This window comes from Malaya genurostris, chromosome 2 (assembly GCF_030247185.1).
Source record: "Malaya genurostris strain Urasoe2022 chromosome 2, Malgen_1.1, whole genome shotgun sequence".
Classification (NCBI taxonomy): domain Eukaryota; kingdom Metazoa; phylum Arthropoda; class Insecta; order Diptera; family Culicidae; genus Malaya; species Malaya genurostris.
Genome location: NC_080571.1, coordinates 328,808,271 through 328,821,443, shown reverse-complemented (window position 1 = coordinate 328,821,443; position 13,173 = coordinate 328,808,271). Strand labels below are relative to the sequence as shown.

The window sequence follows — 13,173 nt, the reverse complement described above, 5'->3', positions numbered from 1 at the left end:
TTTGTTTACTTATCTTTGTTTTTAGTTAATTTAGTTTACATTTGTTTGCTTTTGAATATATTTGTTTATCTTTGCTATTGACGTACAACAATTTTGACAAAAGTTTGTCTTTATTCCTACTGCGCTTTCTGACTCAGGTTGTCCTCGGCACAGCTGGGCCCAGAATTCCAGCGAGATAATTATTTCCAAATCGTAATAAGCGTGCGAGAGGAAATATTTATAAATTAACATCAATAAGAAATCGCTCCAATATTAAAAAATGAAACAAATATTAGAAAAACATCAGACATAAAATAATGATACAAAAAGGAGAAAAGCTGCAAATGAAGAATTGACTGTAGCTATTTAAGTTTTTCTATGGCAAAATACTTCATTTTCCTCTAAACGAGGACTGAAGCTTTATACGAAAATTTACAGATAATTTATTTATACAAGCTACTATTCGAAGCTTTTACCATTTGAATGAATATCAATTTCTAAAGAGACGCAATCTAGAAATATTAGGTCAGATTATTGTTGTTTCTTGCAAAATTATCACTTTTCTTATCTTAATGGTAATAAATAAATAGTCCCTATTTCCACAACTGAAAACAGTCTTTCTATCACTCTACAAAATTATTATCTACGCATTCCGGTTCCCGTTTTCGCCAGACCAAGCCATTGGTATTTGGTGGGTGCTAAGGTGCCGCACCGTAGTGTGCTGCATGGTGGATTGAAGCCCTCGTTATGCAGTTCCATTACGATGCAACAAAATAAATACAAGCATAAATACTGCTTTTACTTGATGGGAAAAAATACCGTTCAAGCAAAGCAATGGCTTAAAAAGTGTTATGGAGACTCCGTTCCATCAGAAACAACAATAAAACGTTGGTTTGCTGACTTCAAACGTGATCGTAGAGACACCGATGATGCAGAACGTAGTGGACGTTCAAATGAGGGGGTAACATCAGAAAACCAGTGAAGTTGCGTGAGTTAGCTGACATCGTAAAGATATCAAAAAACGGCTTTATATTCCATGAACATTTGACTATGAGAAAGCTCGATTCAAAGAGGATGCGGTGTTTGTTCACTGTTGCTCGATATGTGAGAATGGATGAAATAAGGATCATCATCTGAGTGGACAGAAACTGGTGAACCAACAACTGGTGCACAACAATCGACTGGAAAGGGTATGGTCTTGGTATTTCGGGATGTGCGTGCGTCTAATACTTATCGACTATCTGAAGAAATTCGAACTGCTCCAACATCCACCGTATTTGCTAGATTTGGATCCCAGCAACTACTGGCTGTTCGCAAACCTGAAAAAATGCTCGCCGGTAAAGAATTTCGCACGAATGAAGAGGTTATGGATGAAGCTGAGGCTCATTTTGAGAGAAAAGATAAATCGTTCTACAAAAGTGGTACTGAAATGTTTAAGCGGCGCTGGAATGATTGCGTTGTTCTCTCTTGATGGATGGATTGGATATTTTTCAGCCCATGTATTAGTTTTGAGAAAAACATTGACATTATTGGTGTTGATCGTAGAATAAAAATCGCCGATTGCACTTTGAATACTTCAAAAAGACAGACATATACTAAACACTAATGAATATTTTGACGTGAAACCTGGCACAGATGTCACTGACAGTCATACCAACCTTTAAAAAAATATTTTGACAAATGAGGTTTCACCGCGAAATATAATTCAAAAGTCTTTTAACCCACAGTAGTAGTCACTTTTTTCTTTCAGACGTCTTCCGTAATAGGAATACGTCCACTGCTCATGATACTCACAATGTAGTGATACTGATATGGAGAACCTATGACTATTTGGTCATATTCAGAAAATGAAATATGAACCATTGTAGTGACCATGAAGGTACAGTAATTAGAGAAATGTTGGGTACAAATAAAAATGACATCAAATTCGCTTCAAGTCACTCTTGAAATTGTGAATTTCAGTTTCTCGCTGTATTATCATGAAATGTAAAGTGAATAACCAAGAATTTCTCGCCCAGCTGGAAAGCTGGAATCGCAGTGCCAATTAGTTCTGATTATATTTAATGTTTTTATGTAAATTCATACACATCACACCGATAGTAGTAAAATATATTGCTATAGTTTCTCTTGGAAAGAGATATCGAAAAAAATGGAAACGTCGGACAATTTACAAAGTAAATCCTTTGCCTAGTGGTATATTCAAAATCAGAGAAACAATGAGTAACAGCTCCACACCTCATCTAAGCTTATCTAGATCTAGATTTATCTTATAATTATAATTTTTTTGTAGAATTTGAAAAAAAAAAACGCATTTTGACATTTCATTTCTTTTCACTGAATTGTGTTGGGTTCGCACTTAGCAACGGGGGTTTGAGCAAACCTGATATAAAAACCAGGTTCGAAATTGACTCGATTTTCAGTGCAACAACATTGAAACTAGGTTTCGAAACTAGCTTCAAACAAACGATTTGACAGCAGTAAGGGTGGAAACTAGGTTAGGCATCAAGCAAAACCGACATAAATGATCACAATCTGGACACCCAGCAAATTTGTTTATATCTGAAACATTTTTTTTTTTTTTTTTTTTTAAATAACTATTTATTGGAATATGAGTTAAAATTAAATTATTAAGATTTAAATTGGGTGTTCAGCCACAAGTGGTGACTTTTCAGCCCTGTTAAATATATATATGATTTGGTTATTACCATGAAGACATCATTTGCTTCCGCAATTCTGAGATTTTTGTGTAGGGAAAATTCTAAACCTACTTGTATTGTGTAATGGGGAAAAGGAACTTATATACTAACTTACTAACTAATACAGAGAGCGAATCGATTCAATTGAAGATTGCATCGATTTTTGTCGGAATTTGCTTATAATATTATGTGACATTACATCTAATGGTTCTATATTTGTGAGTCTGTGTAACTCATTTGTACTAAACCAGGGAGGACGCTTCAGAATCATTTTCAGAATTTTATTCTGAATCCTTTGAAGCGTTTTCTTCCTGGTGGAACAACAGCTTGACCAAATTGGTACCGCATAAAGCATGGCTGGTCTGAAAATTTGTTTATAAATTAACAATTTGTTTTTTAGACAGAGCTTAGAATTTCTGTTTATAAGAGGATATAAACATTTAATATATTTATTACACTTTGCCTGGATTCCTTCAATGTGATCCTTGAAAGTGAGTTTTTTGTCATACGTTAGACCTAAGTATTTAGCTTGATCAGACCATGTCAATTCCAAGCCATTCAATTTGAGAATGTGATTATTGTTTGGTTTAAGAAAAGAAGCTCTTGGCTTGTGAGGAAAGATAATTAATTGCGTTTTTGCTGCATTTGGTTTAATTTTCCATTTTGACAGATAATCACTGAAAATATTTAAACTTCTTTGTAGGCGACTGCAGATCACTCTTAGATTTCTACCTGTGGCTAACAGACTTGTGTCGTCACAGAATAGCGATTTCTGACAACCAACGGGTAGATTTGGAAGATCAGAAGTGAAAATATTATACAAGATTGGAGCTACACTCGAACCCTGCGGAACACCGGCTCGTACGGGTAGCAATTCAGATTTACAATTCTGATAGCTAACCTGAAGAGTACGATCAGTTAAATAATTTTGAATCATTTTGATCAAATAAATAGGAAACTGGAAATCAGACATTTTTGCTATTAAACCTTTGTGCCAAACACTGTCGAATGCTTTTTCTATGTCTAGAAGAGCAACTCCAGTGGATAACCCAGAAGATTTATTTGCTTTTATCATGTTCGTTACTCTGACAAGTTGATGAGTAGTTGAATGTTCATGACGAAATCCAAACTGCTCTGGTAAAAAAATTGAATTCTCATTTATATGAGTCATCATTCTTAACAAGATAATTTTTTCAAAAAGTTTACTGATAGAAGAAAGTAAGCTAATTGGGCGATAACTTGATGTTTCTGCTGGGTTTTTATCAGGTTTTAGGATAGGAATTACTTTAGCGTTTTTCCATCTTTTTGGGAAGTAAGCTAATGAAAAACACTTGTTGAAAATTTTAACCAGGAGTCTCAAGGCAACATCGGGAAGATTTTTAATAAGAATATTAAAAATTCCATCATTACCAGGAGCCTTCATGTTTTTAAGTTTTCTAATAATTGATTTAATTTCATCAAAATTCGTCTCAATAATGTCATCGTGTGATAACACTTGAGTTGAAATATGATCATATTTCAGTGAGACTTCATTTTCAATAGGACTCACAACGTTCAAATTAAAATTGTGGACACTCTCGAACTGCTGAGCAAGTTTTTGAGCTTTTTCGCCATTTGTAAGAAGTATTTGATTTCCTTCCTTGAGAGCAGGAATAGGTTTCTGAGGTTTCTTAAGAACCTTAGAAAGTTTCCAGAAAGGTTTAGAATATGGTTTAATTTGTTCAACTTCTTTAGCGAAATTTTCATTTCGCAAAAGAGTAAATCTATGTTTAATTTCTTTTTGTAAATCCTTAACTATGTTTTTCATAGCAGGATCACGAGAACGTTGATATTGTCGTCGACGAACATTCTTCAACCGAATGAGCAGTTGAAGATTGTCATCGATGATAGGAGAATTTAATTTAGTTTGAGCTTTGGGAACTGAAAGATTTCTAGCTTCGATAATATAATGATTCAAATTATCAATTGCTGTGTCGATATCCGCAGAATTTTCTAAAATAGTTTCATGATCCACATGATTTTCAATGTGAGATCTGTAATCCAACCAATTTGCTCTATGATAGTTGAAAATAGAACTAATTGGATTAATTATAGCTTCGTTGGAAAGTCTGAATGTTACAGGAAGATGATCTGAGTCAAAATCAGCATGAGTAATCGGTTCACTACAAATGTGACTTTGATCTGTTAGAACCAGATCAATTGTAGACGGGTTTTTCACTGAAGAGAAACAAGTAGGATTACTGGGATGAAGAACTGTAAAGTAACCAGCTGAGAGTTGATTATGAAGTATTTTACCATTACTGTTATTTTGCCTACAATTCCACTGGACATGCTTAGCATTTAAGTCCCCTATTACGAAAAATTTCGATCGATATCTTGTAAGTTTTTGCAAATCGCCTTTAAAGAAATTTAATTGTTCGCCGGTGCATTGGAAAGGCAAATATGCTCCAGCGATGAAATAAATTCCATGAATGGTTTCAACTTCGATTCCCAAGCTTTCAATAACTTTAGTATTGAAAGAAGGTAAAATTCGATGTTTAATTTGCCGTTGGACAAAAATGGCAACTCCACCACCAATTCCAGTAAACCTGTCAAATCGATGAACCACATAATGTGGATTACTTTTCAATTTTACATTTGGTTTAAGAAAAGTTTCTGTCACAATGGCAATATGAATTTTGTGAACTTTGAGAAAATTATAAAATTCATCTTCACTCGATTTCAAAGATCGAGCATTCCAATTTAAAATATTCAAATAATTATTTAACATCACTGTTAAATTTTAAATTCATTATAATATTATTTGCAAATTTCCATCCGATTTGAAATGCTTCAAAAAGTGATGAAGTCGAATTCATTTGGATGATCATTTGAAAAAGTTGAAAAAGTTGATCTTGTAGGTAGATCATTTTATTTTCAGTTATATCGCCTAAATCGACTTCATTTAAAGAAGCGAATGGCATTGAAGGAATATTTGTAGGTAGACTGCCATTAGAAGAAGATGATTTGGCCGGTCTACCTATTAATAAATTGTTTTCGTTAGAAGAAGAACTGCAAGGCGGTCCTGTGTTTTGATTATTTACATTAGAAGAAATAGGAGATAGATTTCTACCTAATATACCAGCATAAGTGAAATTAGAAGAAGATGATGACGAGGTCGATCTACCTGTCAATAAATTTTTTTCGTTAGAAGACGAATTGGCAGGTGCCTTAGAAGAATTTTCAGGTATGTTCTGTAAATTTAAGGTCGTTGATTTGACTTGTTGTCTAAGCGAACGAGCGTTTAAAATTTTTTCCCTGACAGGACATTTCAAATAATTGGATTTATGATTTCCATTGCAATTTGAACATGAAAATTTATCAGTGGTTTCATTCATTGGACAAGCGTCTTTCGAATGCGATTTACCACAATTCAAACACCGTATATCCATATGACAATTTTTGGTTCCATGACCGAAGCCTTGGCAACGACGACATTGCGTTAAGTTTGCAATACGATTATGCCGTTTATAATGTTCCCAATGAATTTTAATGTGGGAAATGAAACGTACTTTTTCTAAAGTTTTCAAATTGTTTACATCACTTCGATTGAAGTGTATTAGGTAAAGTTCATGGGAAATTCCAGAGCGTGGTTTAGAAGTACCATTCGCTCTTTTTTTCATAAGTATTACTTGGGAAGGGGCAAAACCAAGCAATTCTTTTAGTTCATTTTTAATTTCATCAATACTTTGATCATTTGATAATCCTTTCAAGACAGCCTTGAAGGGTCTGTCTGATTTTATATCATATGAATAAAATTTATGAAGTTTTTCGGACAAATATCGAATAAGACGTTCGTAATCTTCCAATCCATCCACCAAGACTCGACATTCTCCTCTTCGTCCGATTTGAAATGAGACTTTTACTTCCGGGAGAAAAGTAGAAAGCTCAGTACGGAATGCTTTGAAGTCGGAAATCATCACCGTCACTGGTGGCATAGATTGATGTTTCTTCCCAGAACGACAAGCGTCCATTTTGGGAATTTTTGAAGAATTTTCTTCTATGTCGCTACAATCGGATTCAGGAAGAATCTCGTAAATATTGTTAGACGGCATAGGATCAACGGTAGGGAAATCCGTCCGTTGTCTTTTATTTTTACATTCAGATTCTATAAGATCGTGAATGTTATTAGAAAAATGTTGAATAACGGATTGTGATTTATTCCGTATTGAATTATTTTTAGCCTTAGGCTTGTTGCCTTTCCGGTTGGACGCAGGCATTTTTGAAATTAATGAAATTTTAAATTAAATTAACTAGGCTAAATTAGTCTTCGATTAGACTCCTAGCTAGCCTTAAAAAAGGCTGATTAATTTCTTAGTCACTCTAATATCACTCTTTGTATCACTTAGTCACTCTAATATCACTCTTTGTATCACTTAGTCACTTAGTTAGTGATTCAGGTAGCCTTGAAAAAGACTGAAGCCTTGAATCAATGAAACTCTAGGTAGCCAGAAAAAAAATTCCAGGAGCCAAGAGCTATACGCGTGCGGTGCGAACGACTGTTCAACACCGACTGATATATCTGAAACATTAATTTAGACATTGCATTTCGGTGCAATTTGAAAAAAAAGTGTCACTCAAGTAGAATTGAATCACATCCTCCCAGCATTTCGTGTTGAATTGCTATGTCGCACTAGCAGCTTATCATGAACGGCTAATGCGTTGATGCGTCTTAGATTAGGGGGTAAATAAAAGTTAAAATAGTTATATGTATATAGCGCAAAACGTTTCAGTGCTCTTTACCGAGGTTTGACAAAAAAAATCTGATATCTCGATAAAAAGCATCTTCTTTGTTGAGGCTGAACTTATCAGTAAATAATGAATAATCGCGCTCGAGAAAAATGTTCCAAACTGAATGCCAGAAATGAGTCCCGTGTAGCATTTTGATAGTTTCTTTCAATGAAATGAAATAATCGACATAAAAATTCTGCATGTTGCTATTTTTGTAGCCGTCTACTCAGTTTTGAAAAAGCCGTCCACTCAGTTTTGAAAAAAGCTACAAAGAAATTCACGTAAAAGGAAAGCTCTTAACCAAAATTGGGTTAGTATCAAATCAATCGGCATTGTGAGCGGTTCGAGCGATTGCGTCATCCAGCTGCTGGTCTTTTGAATTGGAGAAAAAGATAACGATGGAGAACATTATACAAAATCAGCCGATCTAATGTTTCTAAACGTTATCTAAAGAGCTATTAAGATTACTTCTTTGCTAATCGGAGTTAAAAATCATCAGTTTAGTGCAAATCTAGAATAATTTTATTAGCCTTCTGGAAGCCGGAAATGAATATTGAAATACAAGAGCGATTGAACGACTTTTGTTACAATTACTCAAACTTACAAATTTCTTCGAATGGCGCCCTTCTTCCAGGAATACAAACGTAATAACCCATAATAAAATATTTCTTTCCAGTACTCCAAAGCCATTAACTTAATTCTTTTCAGGACCGCAAAAGTAACGTTTGAAACTTATTTAGAAAACTGTCTTAAACTACCGCTCTAATTTCTAGAATACAAACGCAATCTTCCGAGACCGAATGTGGTTTTTTTCAGGACTACACAATCTTGAACGGCATCAAATCAGTTAATATCTGTATACATTTCGTATGCAGTCCTACGTCAATCTCGCGGCTATGTCTCAGGCACTACTTACTCCTGATTACCCTCTCAGCAGGCCGTTCTAGTTTGTTGGTCTTCGAGCGCTTGTTGAACGACATATTGCACGAAATATTCGTTCAATTTTCTGGAACGGTTTGTTGTTGTTTTTTTCTCTTGCAAAAATAGTGTGAAAATTAAGTGTTACCTTTACATAGAAAAAAAATTTGTTGTTATTCCACGTGAAGTATAAGTATGGTGCAGATATGTAGTGTTAGTTTAAACAAATAAGTGGAAAAAAACTTCAGAAATTCTGCAGTTAAACTAGTCCAACTCTGCTCCAACTCCTCGTGTTAAAAATGGCTCAACAATGGACCTCTGTCTGCCGGGTTTGTTGAACGAAAAAAATGGCATTCGGTTCAACGGTCTGTTTCAAAATCGGCAAACGAACGTCCCGTGTTGGCCTTCCGTTGAACGATTGATTGGACTTTCATTGGACCAATGATCCAACGTATTGGACCAATGAAGGACCACCGTTGAACGTTTTTTTCTAAGAGGGTATTTTATGAAGGAGATACAACTTTTTGTGTGCATCCATTTCAATTTGAAGCTTTGAAAAAAATTAAAGACAAGTTGAAAATCCATTGTAGTGAAACAATTTAGCGGCTTTTGAAAATGGTCACCTCTAAATTCGATTGATTTCATAAGCTTTAATCCAGGAATCGATTCGATAATGTGTAATAAGTAACAATTCAATACAACAAAATATTGAACAAATTTTAACTGATTGTCACACAGCAAAACAAACGCTAATAGTTACAACCATTTTCATTCATCTCCCGAGTTCGTGTGTGAGATCTCACATTAATTCTCTCGCTTCATCTCATCGAGTGCATGAACAATTCGAACCAATCGCCTAAAGTTAGACTACCCACTAAACCGACGAATGACGCATTTGAACAACAGGAAAATATTTTCTACTAACCTTTTACTTCCCATGGAAATCAGCTGTCCGTTGAGACTCTCCGGCGATTGAACGGGCATCCGTGGCTTCAGTGGCGGAGGTGACGTCATTGTGGCATTCGTTAATACATTCATACTGTTGTTATTATTATTATTATTATTAAACCCGGTAGGAACAATTTGACCGTTCTGTTGGTGGACGGCTTTGAGTAGATACTCGGCAACCGGAATCTGCTGGGAGTTGTGCGATCGTTTCCGCATCGATAGCCGCGATTCGGATTGGCGTGGGACGAATTGAACTTGGGGAACCGGTTGAATCTGTGCCGGTGGCTGCAGAGGCATCGGAAGCGAATGCCTTTGGTCGGCTTTCCCGTTCACTATGACCCGATGGGCTTGATGGATGTAGTTGGTTCCGTTTGATTGTTTACTGAGCGATTTCGACATACTGGTCGAAGGCCGTCGATACAGGACTTGGGATTCCACCGATTGTGGTTTCTTCGGAACGGTGGGTGGAATAATTAATTGACTAATTTGTGCTTGCTGTGATTGAGGTGGTGGTGGTGGTGCCCCCGGTGGAGGAGGAGAAAGATTTTCCAGTGTGGATGCTCGGTACAGGGATTTCTTGTTGGTTTGCCCTGCGAAACTATTCCGTCGGCTGGCAGGGTTTGATTTAGGCTCACCGGAATCACTGAGTTGGCGAATGTGCCGCAAGATTTCTGGCGGTGGGGGTGGTAAGGGTTCGTCTTGATTTAAAAGTATTACATCCTCAGTAGGACTCATCGTCGGAGGAGGTGGTGGTAGTTCTGGGCTCGGTATTCGGAGCATCGGGTTCTTGGGCGGTCGCTCCGGAACCCAATCGTCTAGTGCTATGATAGGTCCCATAATCATGGGACCAAGTAAGTCCTTCGATAGTTGCTGCCGTTGTTGAATCATTTTATCTCGAATGGAAGAATATTCTGATGCAGAGGAGGTTCTGGAAAAAGTAAATGCTAAATTAGTATCGACATAGACAAGAGCAGATCAATTTAATCCATGACGTAGAATGAGCCACAAGCACAACATGGAAGCGAAGTCTCAGTCGCGAAAATGATTTATTACAACTTGTTTTCTTTTTTTGCCGAACCTCACAAGCAAGCTCGTGCCGCTCAGCGAAACATTTTCAACAAACTTTCCGTGACATGGATTTGCATAAACACCGACTCGTGCTGTTGGCATGTTTCTCGCTAACATAATAGTAACATAATGTATCGGAGAGGATAAACCAGCCTACCTTCGAACCGTGGCCAAATGGGCGGCGTGCGTGGTTGCGGTGGCCATGCTAGCGGTACTATTGATAGCCGGCATAACGATTGATCTCGATCGTGGAGGCGGTGGCGGGGGAGACACATTCGTATCGAGTGGATCTTCCGGCGACGTTGGGCTGCTCCCGTTGCTGATCGAAGCATCGACTGTCGTTCCATTGCCATTAGCAGAAAGGATCAACGTGGCATTGCTAATCATCTGCTGATCGATCAGCTGCGCATTCAGCGGCGATTGGACCTTGTTCAGTATATTCATTGTGTGGACGGAAGCTAGCTGATTGCGTAGATTGTTGGCCGCGATCTTGTCCAGCTGTTGTTGGGCAGCTATGCTCGCCGGGGAGTGCATGCTCGTTGTGGTGTGGTGGTTGTAACTGCCGGCGATCGAGGAATGCGAGGATGTGGTGAGATCCATGGTGCTTTCCGACGAGGAATAAGCACTAGAAATGGAGGAACGTTGTGAGACCGATTTGTGAGACGGGGGTGATCCGGTCTGGTGTTGCTGCAGATTCAGCGTCGTCGGTCGCGACAGATTGTGACTGCTTTCACGAGCGTGAGCCTGCTGCCGTTCGAAGTAAGATATCACAGCGTTTTTCTGGAACGCTTTTAGCGATGGGTTCGACACCCGGTGAGTTTTGGACGGATCGAAATACGTATACCTTGGGAGTGGTTGTTGTTGTTGTTGCTGTTGCTGTTGTTGTTGTTTGGCTGCTGCTGCATGACTAAGATTTTTAGCACCAATTGAAGCTGACGATGTGATAATGCTATTATTGCCACTATTGCTATTGTTGTTGTTGTTGTTGTTGTTGTTGTTGTTAAGCAAGGATAATCCTTGCTGTTGGTGCTTCTCTAATTCGTTGATGCGATCGGCCACCGACTGCCAACTGTGTGGACTGAGTTGTCTGAAAATTGAAAAAAAATCGATTAAAAGTTGTCGTTGATGAATCACTATCGAAAAGATAATACTCACTTCGAACTGTCAACCAGTGGAGTCGAAGATCCGCCGACGAAAGCGTTATTCCCGTTAATGTTACTATTACTATTGATACAATTGTTACTGCTACTGTTACTGCTAACGTTGCTAGGAATCTCTGTATAGGTGCTGATAGGAAACAGCCGATTATTGCTACGACTAGATCGAACCGGACCGTTGCCGCCTGCGATCCAGGTGTTGTTGTTGTTATTGCCGCTGCCGGTCGTGGTCGGAGCCGACGAGGACGACGCCAGTGAAGCGTTCGACGAGGCTCGGTGCTGAAATCGAAGGTCCCCCTCCCCAATCGGAGATCCACCGGGGGAGCTGGATGAGCTGCCCTGCTTCTGGTGCGGTGATAATTGCGTTAATCCACCGTTTGGGGAGGCTTCAACACTATGCTGACCGAGCGGTACCTGATGTTGATGATGATGGTGATGATGCAAGTGATGGTGATGCAGCGATCCCATCGATTGAGACACCAAACCTCCGATCGAGCCAACACCAACGGCCGTAGGTGACTGATGACTGAGATGCTGTTGGAGCTGATGCTGCTGCTGCTGCTGATGTTGATGCTGCTCATCCGTCGTCATGTACAAAATGCTTTCGGAGTTGTGGCGCTGCGGTGTTCGGACCCGCGAACTGTGCGCAATCAGCTGAGAGGTGGAACCTGTTGATGAGCAAAACCAAGTGACGAAAATTGTCCTATTAGTCATCGAGTTGATTTCATTCAGGGACATGCTTCAGGGAATGAGTAATGTTTGCATTTGGTAGGTGTCGATCGCTTGAATGTGAATTTCTCATAATTTCTCTTCAAACTATCTCATAAAAGTTTTAGCAATCAAACTGATAATATAAAATTCAATAAAATACTAATGCGAGTGACTCAGTAGTTATTTCGAACGCCAAAGATTCATTGTGTTGACAAAATCCTGCCTCAAGCTATTCATGAAACGGAAGTTCATCAAGTCGAAATTCACACACGTATGTGAAGTAGGTTCTTCCCGCGCAAAGCAAAGACACAGTGCCAGAATGTTACGGCCGTTTTACGCCAAGGTTCAAGGTAACCTTCGGAGGTGACGATGGATGTGGGCAAGAGTGTTGTTCGCGTTTTTATGGCACCGTTTACCAAGGGAGAAACGGTTGGGTTGGACATGGTCATAAATTTGTCTCGGCAGAGGCGAAATCATTGCACTTTTGCAACTTACACGCCGGGACTATAATTCTACTACCTTCCGTGTTTTTTTTTTGTGTGGCACCATCGTGGTTTGCGGTAGCACTCGAGATACTATCCAGCAGAAATTAAATGTCAAATTAGTACCGCAATAATGATGGATTGGTCTGTCAATGGAAGGCTGTTAGTGCGAAGTGTTGGTGGATGTCTGTCTGGATGCTATGCAAAGTACTTGAAATCAGAGACGTGTAGTTTGCTTTTAATTACGATCTTCGCAGCTGCACGACACTGTCTGGAACGGATGGGATAGTCTTCATGTAGTTAAATTCATTTCCTATTACTCTGAAGATTGATCTTCTACCTTACAGAAAAGTTGTACGTCAAATTTCATGTTGACAATTTATCGATTTTAATAGCATGTATGAAGAATAGTGAGGAATCATATGCCGTTTTTCATTAAAAAAA

At 38.4% G+C, this 13,173-nt stretch overlaps 1 protein-coding gene across 5 annotated transcripts in view; it reads right to left on the bottom strand.

Moving 5' to 3' along the window:
• The window catches only part of LOC131431478 (protein Shroom), a 547,622-nt gene that overhangs the window by 254,723 nt on the left and 279,726 nt on the right, over nucleotides 1–13,173 (bottom strand). For all 5 annotated transcript variants that reach the window (XM_058597214.1, XM_058597217.1, XM_058597216.1 and 2 more), the window contains exons 5-7: nucleotides 11,535–12,204; nucleotides 10,537–11,466; nucleotides 9,289–10,239 (exon numbers count right to left, since the gene is read on the bottom strand). In XM_058597214.1, coding sequence (XP_058453197.1) covers nucleotides 9,289–10,239; nucleotides 10,537–11,466; nucleotides 11,535–12,204 — 2,551 coding nt within the window. The remainder of the gene's footprint in view (nucleotides 1–9,288; nucleotides 10,240–10,536; nucleotides 11,467–11,534; nucleotides 12,205–13,173) is intronic.